We start from the raw sequence: 12808 nt of genomic DNA on the forward strand, positions 1-12808 counted from the left end.
TTTAAGTCAGGTTTCTTTTACAGAGTTCTCTTAAAATAATTCATTTCAAGAAACAGACTTGCTTCAGTGAGCTGATAAAAAAAGCACAGCCCTGGCAAAATCTAGTATACCTACTGTTCAGCACAGTGTATTTTCTTTCTACAGCTACTTCAGTTTCACTGCTTAGCAGGAAGACATTTGAATTTTTATTGTATTTCTACCTCTCAGCATAAGAATGTACGAGTCCGATGCTAAATAACTTGCACTGAGAATTTGAAGTTAGATCACACATTTTTTTTATACACAGCAGATGAAAATAAATGCCAACTACTGACACCGAAAAAGAAGATTGSCCAGCAATCCCTTTTGCTTCAGGGCTACTGCTGTGGTATGAAATGTTAGCCATCTGCAGAACACAAACATGCTGAGGAAAATATAAATAAAGAATCCATATTTTGAGAATCATAACTTTTGATAACCATTTAAAACAACCCTGAGGTAGGAAGTGTCAGTTGATCARTCTACTTTCCCATATAGTTACCAAAGTAAACACAATACATGAGATAACAAGATTCATGAAAATACAAAAACAGAACTGCATATGCAAATGACTCCGGGTGTGGGCAACAAATAAGACAGAATACCTCACACTGCCATTTTCAAACACCCATACTAAACGTGTTTCAGATAATAATATGCTGAATGAGCTGTAAAAGGGTCCAAAATATATCACAGCTATATATACATTTGAGTTTAAGAGTTGAATGCTAGTTTGTTTCACTGAAGCTACTTAACTCAAGAGCAGAGCTTAAAGAAGGAAAGAAGCAGAGATGAATCAGACCAGCAGCAACCAGAAGACCATGTTAATAAAAGAGACAAGATCTTGTATCAGGAGTGGCRGAAGCCCTTGCTGAGCTTCAAGCTAGCTGGGATTAGACCACCCTGCCACTCGCAGAGATCAAGAAGCACAAACGCAGTTGAAGCTCCGAGCCAGCAGTCGCTGCCTCTTACAGCTTTTAAGGTGTTGCCTATCAGCTGTCCCACACTAWCTTGCATGGGGAGGAGTAACTCCTCATCCAGCCTTGTTCATTCCCTTGGACTGTCTGCAGTATGTCGCAGAAACTGCTTTTAGCTCTCCAACTGTAGCTGCTGATCCAGAAAAGTTTCAGCATGTCACTGACAAAAGGTGATGGTGCCCTCTCACACACTGCCAAAGCAGCCCGTAGTTCCAATTCAAGCACTGAACAGCACAGTAATTTTGCAGAGGATCTTCTCTTGTGATTGAAGTCTAATTCCTAACACAAACATTGGTTCATTGYTCTGTAGCTCTGTTTAAAGACAAGACAAAACCATCAACCCCAAACCCCAACACATTATGGTATAATGCATCACTTATTTGGCACTTCCATTCAGACCAGTACAGTTTTCTGGTTTCCTGAAAAATTAAAAAGAAAAAATAAAAATCTAGAAACCAGTAATCTAAGGGTTTATGTTAAACATATTGCAGTTTGAAAAACCTCTAACAGTTCACATAGGGATACTTATCGATCAGATAACAAATAAGCAGTTAAGGAAGAATGACACAAACTGAAGTCAAAATTGACTATTTCGCTAGGAAAATACAAATCTGCCAAAATCCCCTTGCAGACGTGTGAATATTTTGAGTAATCTGAGAAGGAAGGGAAGAAGCAAAAAGGGAAGGCTCAAGAGTTTATAATTCTCATCTGCACTATGCAAAATTAAATGTTGCATTTACATTCTGATTTTCTTTATACTTACTATTAATAATATACACACGAAAACACAGTACTACAAACAGTTTAAATTCTATCAAGTGAAAATAAAGTTATGATTTTTTATTTCATAAAAAAATTGACTTTTCATCCAATTTGGAAAGAAAACAAGTTTTGAAATATACTGATATTCTAAAGAATGAAACTGCTGCTTTTCAGAGTGCATTTCAAAAGCAGTATCTTCATCAGTGTTTCACAAATATAAACAAATAAACATAATCACTGCATATATCAAGAGAACTCCCCCCATCAACTCACCTACCCGGTCTCTTCTTTCCCTTTCAACTTGTTCACTGTTATCTTTAGTTTGGTTTGTGAGATATTTTGTTTTTTAAATACACTTACATAAGAAATGAAAGAAGGTGACCAGTTTATTCAAGACTATAAGCAGACACATGAAAGCATTTTTTCCTAAGGGATGGCTATTAGTTTTAGGATATTTCCAAAATACTAGTAAAATAATTGCATGGTGACAATCTGTGGCAAAATTTCTATTTATTACAGTCAATCATAACCAAGAAGCATAAGACAAGATTATTTGCAGTGGTTTTTTTTTGTTTGTTTGTCTTTTGGCTATGTTTTTTGGCTATGTGGAAAGGATATTGAAGCCTACAAGTTTGGTTTTCTTAGACATTTTACAAAAGGGGCAAGCTTAAAAAATAAATGAAATAAAAAAAAAAAATCACATCTGCCTACTGATAGACTGAACTACTTACAAGCAGTGCTACCTATCAGTCAGTGTATTGACCTGACTACTAAAGAGCTGACTGTTCTGTCACAGAATAGACGGGTCATTTCACTCTACACCACACCTTACCTGTTTATAAATAAGATCTACTGATGAAAACATGCAAAAGGTATGCATTAATGTGCAAAAAAACTCTGATGATACAGAAACATAAGGGGACCTGTCCACAGCAGCAGTCGTCCTGATATTCTCTCTCCCTCTCACCAGAATAAGGACCAAATCTTGTACAATTTTTCAAAAGTGATTCTGAACACCCAGTTGCAAGATACAGTGTGTCTGTCAAATAGCAAGTGACTGCATCTGCATGGGGTTCAAAGTCAAAATTCAGTTAGAATCATTTGAGATGCACTGCCTCCACAAAAATACTTAGTCTTGAAACACTCACTAAATCAGCTCCTAATATTTAGGACAGATTTGCAGTTGCTGCATGTGAACATGCATTGCACAGAAATTTTTTAATATGGATGCAAACATTACCAAATTTGAGTTTAAAAGTGCCTTGAACTTGATCCTCATCAAACTATCTTTAGTCAGACCATAGAGTGTAAAAAACGAAACAAAGTTAAAAAAAAAAAAGTTAAAACATAACAATAACATAATGCATGCATATTATTAAACTACTTTTATGACTGTTTACAATACCAAAACAGCGTAAAGGAAGTTTGTAAGGTACTTAAGAATCAGTCCCTAAAGAGTATTATCTTCTAATACCAATGTACACTTAATTGATTACATCAGACACAAAGAAATCCCAATGCCATGTTTTTAGACTATGAAATAAAACCAAAACAGAGTGGTTTTGTACAGCATGCACTTTATGAAGTGGGTCCCTGTCTCAGTGACTGAGGATACTGCTGCCAGAACGATACCCATTCTCACAGTGCTGTTGGCCACTGCGGGGAGGAGAGGGAATGCAGCTAATGAGAATGCGACAGCAGTTGGAGACCATTATAAGTAACCTGATAAACAGATAGGCTAGATTTACAAGTGTAATTTAAAGATAGCCTTGATTCATGTGTACATTTAATCAGTGTCAGCACAATTGAGAAACGGGCGAGAGGAAAAAAATAYCAGAAAGAAGAAAAGCAATTTAGCAGATTTCAAGATAGCCCATCAATAGGCAGGCAAAAGCTTTAGAAGCTGAAGGGAAACATCACTCCTCAGACAAAAAGGCAACTACACTGTAGAGAATTGGTGCTGATGGCACTTTTGCTACAAATAGCAAGTGATTTATAAAATACCCTCCAAAATTCTGTAAAATTAGAGAACAATTCTCCTGTGAGGCCTTTGTATTTTATATGTTTGTACGGGGATGATGGGGAAAAAAAAAATAAAATCTTGTACTATTGAGAGAACAAGCTTAAAACAGGAAATCACTTGAAGTTAAAAATAGGGTAAAAAAAAGAAAAGGAAAGAAAAAGAAAAATGTAGAGAGAATTCCATCATTGACAAACTACATTGTAACTGAATGTTACCATATTTTTTCTTTGGGGGGGGAAAGGGGGGAGGAGGAACAGTTGTAGCAGAGGATACCCCTTTTTTGCATGCTACATTAACCTTTTATCTTCTCCTCCCCTTATATTTCTGAATAGGTACCTTGAAGAAACAGCTTTAAAAGGCATCAGAAGATTCACAGGATGCATTGCCTGAAGTGGCATTATTCCATTCCCCTTCTTTCAAGTAATCATTCTCACTACAGGCAGAAAGACTAGAGAAAAGATTGTGGCCATTTGCCTCCCAATAATGTGTCTTTTGATGAAGAGCTTCTAAGAGCTACTTGGAGTGTCATCAGGCAGAGCTTCTGCCAATTTTGTATTTCACCTACTGATTTTCAGGTTTTAGCGTAGAAAATTGTTCAAGTAGCTAGGAAATCTAAGATCCATTGAATAGTTCCAACGTTTTTAATGATTGGCATATTCCATGTATGATTCCAGACACACATCAGTCCATACATTAAGAAAAGTAGTATGAGGGATATGTACATGAGCTGAGCAGTGTGGTGTTCTGCACCAGGTAGATGCCGGTTCTTTCCAGATCTCACTAGGAAGGAATGTCCACCCAAATCTTTAAGTATGATATGATGTTTAATCAGAACATTCAAAGATAGGAGTGGAATAGAAGATTAGCAATTAAGTCCTATGCTCTGATGCTGGGAACCCTGAGATGATATAGCATTGGATGGACCTCTAAATCAGGACATGGCACGTTGCGCAGATCCCACCTGTGGTAAGGTTGCACTATCTTTGAATGTTCTTCAAGTATACTTAATATGATGTTTAATCATATTGATTAGATATCATATTAAGTATACTTAAAAGATCCAAGTGTACATTTCTTACTGAGATCCAGAAAGAACCAGCACCTACCTGGTACACAATACATGGGTCCACAAACGGAAGCAGACAATACTTGCTGCATTACAAACTACTGAAGACTCTTCAAGTTTTAATTTAGAAAAACCTGAGAGAGCTAAAAAAAAGGTCTAAAATACTAGCTTTTAATAAATAGCTCGTTGCATTCACCACAGGTCATTTTATGCCACCAGCTTTTATGAAGCAAGACACTATTCAGTACATGTTATTCCTCACCCAAAGCCATCAGGAAAAGGGGAACCTACGTACTTTGATCTCATACCTGCATTTATATTGAGAGGAAGATGATCTCCGAGTATTTAGTTGGGTTAGGGGCCCAGAGACCAAGGTTRAGCAAGTGACCTACCTCCCAGCATAGGCACATATGTTGACCTCTGATTAGCAGCAACAAAACCATATCGAACTAATTCATCATCCCTAAAAAAACAAGATATAGAGCAGAGGTATAAAGTGTAGGTATTCTCGTTAACCAACAAGAAGGGACAAATACTCTCTGAAATGCTGTGGAGACTCTGCTACTATGCTTGATTTCGGATGGAAGATGCAATTACAATACCAAACTTAACATGATACATACATCAGAACTTACACAATTATGATAATAGTTCTGCAGTTTGATTGCTTATTTCCTCTTTTACAATATATTTGCAGAAAGGTAGATACATGATAAGACAGAGAAGTATGCTTGCTATAACTCCAACTCACTTCCTGAATTTGAGAAAGGATCAAATAGATTTGCATGATATGAAAAAAAACCTTCTATCCTCTGGAAGGTTTCACTGGGAATCAATCAGGTACTCGCTCTTAATGGCCCAATTGTGCAGGTGGGAGAAGGAGCTTACAATGTTGCCCCTTCTGAAATGTGGCAACTCAAGAAAGGACGATTCGGGAAAATGTCTTCCCATACCAGAAAGTTAACCTTTTTTAGATTAATCCTTAAAGGAAGAAGAGAGATCATGATGCAATATTGGTTATCTATCTTCATATTCACACATTAAGCTGTGTTTTTCAAACAACTTTGTGAAAAGGGAGTTGGGAAACAGGTAAATGAATAGCCTGACACTAACCGTATGAGACCCAAAGTCGCCAAAAATACAAAAAAGGAAGATTTGCCATGAGTCATCACTGTCTTCACCCATTATCTTTTGCCTCCATTTATTTTCAGATCACAGCTATTCTTTGTTTTTGAAATTCTACAATTTACTACATACATAGATGCAAATTTGGCAATATTAAGCTTATACTTGAAGCACATTCAACTTAACACTAAGACTTGAATTGGCTGAGAGCATAAGAAAGCTGGGAACTTTTCAAGAAATACCCGACTAACCATTTTATGGTTTTCCTTGTGATACCAAAGTGATATAAACATACATTGACAAAGGAAAATTAGAGGAGAAATAATTTCTATGTTACAGTATGGCTGCTTAAAACTCTTTTTCCCCCCATTTTTGAAATAATTGAATTGAATAAATGAATAATTGAATTGAATAATTGAATAAACTGAATTGAATAATCTTGAGTTGTAAGACAAACTGTATAAAATCATATGAGCAAACTCATTTAGGTAGCCACCTCCATATTTTTAAAACATTTTTTTTTAAAAACTAAAACAATACTTTAATCAGGCACTGTTCCTTTCTGTGCCCCCAAGTTTAGCATTATTGTTAGAATTTATTTTATATGCATTCATTATGATTCTGAATTACTGTTTTCAAAAATAGTACTTCACTTTATTGAAATCTGTATGCATGTGAAGCACTATACTTCATGCTGCCATTGCACTGTATACAAACAAGCAATGCAGCTTTCTTAGGACCCAAGTTCAAAATGTATTACAACTATGTTAGAAGGAAGCATATCATACTTTTTCTGCTTTTAAGAAAAAGATTCTTTGTTTCAAAGAAAAAAGTAAACTTTGATTTCAGAAAAAAAGCCTACTTCAGTGTTGTATTACAACTGTTTGAGAAAAGCCAAATATTTCCAAAAGCTAAGATGACTCCTCCTCTCCTCCTCCAGCAATACTATGTAGAAATTCAAAGCGACAAAAAGAAAACACAAAACAGACAGGAAATCACTAGATTATCTGCACAAAGAAATCTGAATTGGACATATGAAATATTTTTCATCAATGCTTTTTCATGTTTCTTTTTTAACTCAAAAAATAGATGTACTTAGGTGGTAATTGCTTTACATGGATCTTTTCTTAAAAACGAATGGAAAAACAATCCTCGGAAACATGTGAAGTTACATATTTATCTGCAAAAATGTATTTACCAATATCATTACTCATTCTCTTTTGTTGTAATTCATTCTTTTACACAGCCATACAATGCTGCTAGCTTAATTCACTATTTGTTTTCCTTATTTAGATCTTAATGAAAAATTTTTGTCAGAAAGCAACATATCCATTGAAAACCTGATACTGCATACTAATGCTGGGAGGAAGGAATAGGGAGAGACAGGATCATAACACCACAAGACCAGTAAAGGCTTCTTACATCACCGAGCCTAGCCCTCTTGGTATCTCAGATATGGTTCACGTCATGCACTTATAAACTGAAAGATGAAAAGAAAAGAAAAAAAACTTACATAAAAGAAAGGTATACTACAAGTTCTAAATCCAAGATATTCACTAGAGCTTTCTATAGGCATTTTGCAATATGCATTCCTTGAATAATGCCTGTAGAAACACTTCTATTTCATTCTAGCATGAGCATTTCTGCATCTACTGCTAGGTACCAAGGAGTAGAACCCTTCAGATACACACCACGCCATCTTCTGTCTCCTGTTCAAGAGGGTCTGGTCTCCCAAAGTATTTTCAAAGTATTCATATAACACAGGAAACACCATGAATCAAAAAAATTATCAAGGGACTATAATATGCAGACAGCTCCTTTATTAAGATCAGTTTTATTTATTTCCACCTTCTTTTCCTGCATTTAAGTTTTCTGAGACAACGCAATGGATTTAATCATGCATTCCTATGTACAATGCACAAATATAGCTTTTCATTAAGRACGCAGAAAGAATTACAGATACAGTCCTACTGGCCTACAAATACAAATTTAAAGTACATCTTTAAAAGGGAACTTCATAACTTATCTGAAAAACTTTAACCACATTTAAGTTAAACACAAGAAAATAAAGATCATTTAAAATTAATAGACTCTCCCCTTCGTCATTTAAAATTAAGAGACTCTCCCCCAAAGCAGGAAGACAGGCTATCAATTAATAACTTATTAGACTTCCAAGACTAGTTACAGTCAGCACCATAACAAAAGTACATTATTGATTTTTTTGCAATTAGAACAGCAAATATTTCAGATATTATAGAAGTCTGCACAAATAAGGCAAGCTCTCTTTGCATATACTGAAATTAATGTCATTATTCCAGTATATTTATCAAATGTTGGGCTTTCAATAGCTATATTAAAGCTTCTGACATAAAAAGGCATATGAAATAACTTCTAAAACTTAGGATTAAATCACAAAGGAAAGCAATCTTGAAGATAGAGCTAGATATAAAACAGAACTTAAAAATAAAGAAAACTTCAACTGAAAYGACTGGTTTGGCTAAATTTCCAGTTCCTCCTTGGTGAAGCTTCTGCAGGCAGGAATAAAGTTACCCCAAACAGCACCACATTCCTGTACTTTGTGCCATTCTAGATCATCTTTACTTCTCTGATATCACTTCTCTGAAATCACAATTTTAATTTAAGATGCTTGTTAGTATGACATGCAGTAAAAGATCAGAGTGCATTTAAGGCCTGCATCAAACTAAAGCAAATTCAGAAACAAGGTGAGCTAGTATTTAAACATACAATTACCATCTAAAACACTTTTGGTAGTACTTGCTGGACAATATTGTTCCTTCTCTAATAGAAAAAATATTGAAGTAATAGGAAAGAAAGCTAGATCAGATTTAAAAATATATGGAAGAAATAGAGGGTTTTAAAGAACGAACTATTCACAAATTTAAAAAGGTCTACCTACAAGGTGCCCAAATACAGCTAAATAGAACACAAGGAACAAATCATGATAATACAAATGGATACTTTTAAAAAAATAGACTACGCATTTATACAATATTATTTGTATCTATAAATACCTAGTACTCTCACTATGCTATCTCAGTTGAAAGGAGAGGAAAAAAAAAAAATCTATTCCTCTATTCCTCACTTTCTAAGATGCTGGCAGCTATTATAAATCAAAATAAATAACCAATCACAAAAATGAACAAACACAAGAACAAAAGCACAGCATAAACCAAGTGGGCTTTTTTTGGTCATACATACGTACTCATCCTTTGCTAGAAAAGACACACACAAGAAAACCTATGCAGAAGTCTACAGTACAGAAGAAATAAGAAAGGTATTTTTAGTTCAGAGTACATAAGTAGTGAGAAGTGCATGACAGTCCCAATGCTTGCACTTTTCACAAATCTAAGGAATACAAGGTAAATGGTGGAAGGCATGCTGCTGATTCAGCACTATATCCTACAACAGGTTAATGCTGTCTTCCTTCAGATTTCCTTTTTTGTATTGATAATTTGAAATAAGAATATACTTTTCTTCATTGAGAAGACAAAGCTTGTGAGCTCAGACTGCCTAGAGATTTGACCTCTAACACATTCATCAAGGAGATCCAAGCCTTCCTGCAGTACCTTGTATTAGAAACCAGCTTGATATAAAAACTGATGAGCATAAGGGAGCTGTTTCATAGTCTATGGACTGACTCATAAATCAGGAGTGGATTACTTTTAAACAAATAATATCTCTCAAAAATGCCATTTAAGAAGCTATTCAATGTGATTCCTTGATTGAGGGACATGCTCTGAATTTCAAGTAAAGATCTTAATAAATATCCCAAATGAGGACTACAGATTCTGGGCTTCTAGTCATAAGGCTTCACTAGCACTCTTGGCTTTGTAAAATATGCTCTGTTCTCTTTGTGATTTTAGTTGTTGGTTCTCACCCCTTTTACTTAATGTGCTTTGAAAGAAGTTATATTTTATATGAAACAAAATATTCCAACTGAAAGGGAATTGGTTTGATTTGCCAAAGTCTAGCAAAATTAATTTTCTCTTCAACCAAAAGTACCTTCACCTTCTTCCTAAACTCTCTCTCTAGTTTATCCCACTGTAAATTCCTCTTCTTCCTTCTTGAGATAAACTTACCAAAATCAGCCCTATGTTCATATGTAAGACTAACCTTAAATATTTAACTTTCAAGTAAAACTAAAATACCTCATTTTCATTGTATTTTTCTAATTTCTAGAGCTCATGTAAGCCATTTACCCTTGATTATGTACCAATGTATTGCTTTAGCAGAAAGGATAAAAAGTGACTCTCTCAGGTTAATGGAGCCTGCAATGCCAGTCCAATACCAGCCTGCATTGTATGCTCTTTCCTCCCCTACATTCTCCTGTTTTTTCTTCTACCTTGCACACATTTCCCCTCTCTAATATCAACAGATTGGCTACCTCTCCATGACCACTGCTATTAAAAAAAGTGTTTTTTCCATTAAGTCTCTTGATATATGAAAGTGCACTAAGTGGATGACAGTGCCTTCAGATTTTTTTTTTCCCCTGAAACTCAACCTGATTATAACAAATTACAACATAAATATATGCCAAATCACAGCATCTAGTCTATGCTTGTAATGATAAATTCTAGTGACATTTGAAGCCAGCATACTTTTAAATTTCAAACTATGTATCTCAAAAGACTTCTGAGAAAGACAGGTCAATATTTATAAAGGACATTTAATATGGTTTTCCTCTGCAAAATTTACTAATTCTTATGAAAAATTGCATAGAAAACACCTTGCCCCTTGAAGACCAAAGCAAATTCAACTACAAAGTTGTTTAAATTCATATGCTAGTAAATTTCTGAGCAAGTGTCAGATTGATGGCCTCAGAAAATTAAGACAATGCAGTACAAAGAGCAGGATTTTAAGCTAAAAGGGCTTGTGAAAATAAGTTCTTGAACTCATAAAGACATCTTTTTTTATTCCAATGTCATCACAGCAAGTGTTATCTCAACAGTTTAAACTACACTGATTTGGGGAATTAATGACACTACTGAGATGAACTCATTTCAAATTGCCACAACTGTACACATTAAAATCTAAATTGGAATGCATGCCTAAGGATCTATTACTCAGACTTTACTAATACAAAATGTCACCTGCTCAGTCATCTCTCAAAATGACAATTCCCTATGGAATAACATGTGGGGTTTAATTCTRTTTGGCTGAGCATTGCCCTAAACTAGTCTCTGTGAAAGAACAATGCATTGACAAATGTAATGTTGCTGATTAACAGATTCCTACGCACACCGTTACAGCAACTCACCATAGTCTCATGTTGCTAAATTACCTGATTGGAATCTACAGGAAAATGCAGCTTATGTCACCTCTCTCTCTTTAAAAGCTGGCCTGCTAAGTATAATCAAGAAGACATTTTTTGCTGTTTGGTAGATTGTTTTGGGCAAAACTGATACATTTTTCTTTTGACCAGGCAATTACTGAGTACAGACAGACTGCAATTAGTAGAAGTAAAACACAGCTGGCTGGGGGAGAGGCTACTGTTACTTCTTTTAAGCTTTGGGGATTTCAGAAATAAGTAACTTAAAAGAAAAAAATACACACGAGTACTGATAATTTATCAGTATCATAAGTGCACGAAGCACAATGAATAGTATGGAGAGAAAAGACAAAAGCCTTAACACTAACGTAGCTGGATGCCTTCTTCAGCAGATCCAATTTCTTTCACAAGGATAGACTTGGATGAGACACAGTTCAAAACAGATTTACTCCTGTAATGACAGACAGTCTTTTCTGATGATTTATGTTCTGTTAGTTCATAAACAACATACTGGCTATTACTTGGATTGATCGCACTTACCCTTTGTCACTGCTCATAGATACAAAATTCTTCAAATAATGGCCTTGTGTGGATTTAGCAACTCTGCTGGGTTTTTAGCAGGTAAACCCTTTCCATAGACATCCACTGTCCAGGAAATTATTGGCTTCCTGCACCAAGTATGTCGTTAGTGATGCTAATAAACTAGAAAATAAACATCACCCCTATGCTTTGTAACCAAGCAGAAGCTAGTTTCTATAAGAAAACTACATATTATTACATGAATTTATTAAAGAAGGTAAAACTGAGGAAAAACAAASAAGCTTACTCTTTCTCAAAAAGAAAAACGTTATTTTCATTCAAACAGAAGAMTGCAATATAATAACTGCATCTATCTACAGACGGCCGAAAATAAATTTTTTCTTCCTTTTGGGTTCATGCAGTATCTTACAACCAAGGACCCCAGAGTGTTAGAAGCAGCAGAACTCTATTGGTTATATTTACTATAGCTCACCTATCTATCATTCTGAATAAATTAACTCATAGACTAAACCTTCACATGAACATAAGAAAGAAAAACACCCAAGAGCACTCTCTACTAGAAGAGGGAACCACTAGATCATTTTTTCTCTGAAGTGGCATTATGAGCAAAATCCTCACACAAAGACGTTTTACAAACTTCATACAGAAGCTTTTCTAGAGCCCTAAAAGGTTAATAAAAAGTTTACAGAATAAATTAACTGAAATTTTCTTTATAATTTTTTTGGACTATTTACCATACAGTAACATTTTTTGACTATTTACAATACATCAACATTTTAAAATACTTAAAGGCTATATGAACAAACCACTTTCAAGGCATTTTGTTTTAAACTTTCTACATTGTGGTTATGGTGGATTAAGACTACACTTACTGAATTGCTTACATAATAGATCACTGAGCAGAGAAACATTCCTAGATCATCTATATATACATATATATGTATATAAAATCAATTTTCAATATATTAGCAAAGTGACAAAAGTTGTCATACTTGCATATTGACAAG

The 12808-nt window shown here is 34.9% G+C and overlaps 1 protein-coding gene across 5 annotated transcripts in view; it reads right to left on the reverse strand.

The window, feature by feature from the left end:
• Nucleotides 1-229: 229 nt before the first annotated feature.
• The window catches only part of GBE1 (1,4-alpha-glucan branching enzyme 1), a 124701-nt gene continuing 112122 nt past the window's right edge, over nt 230-12808 (reverse strand). The window contains exon 13 of one of the 5 annotated variants that reach the window (XM_026076881.1): nt 230-1414. In XM_026076881.1, the coding sequence (XP_025932666.1) occupies nt 1389-1414 (26 nt within the window). In that variant the 3' untranslated portion in view covers nt 230-1388. Of the gene's footprint in view, nt 1415-5266; nt 5310-7416; nt 7452-7776; nt 11713-12808 lie in introns of those variants that run through there. The other 4 variants (XM_026076887.1, XM_026076885.1, XM_026076888.1 and 1 more) reach the window with 4 other exon arrangements.

The sequence above is a fragment of the Apteryx rowi genome, unplaced genomic scaffold (genome assembly GCF_003343035.1).
Source record: "Apteryx rowi isolate R43461 unplaced genomic scaffold, aptRow1 scaffold_441, whole genome shotgun sequence".
In the NCBI taxonomy this organism is placed as follows: Eukaryota; Metazoa; Chordata; class Aves; order Apterygiformes; family Apterygidae; genus Apteryx; species Apteryx rowi.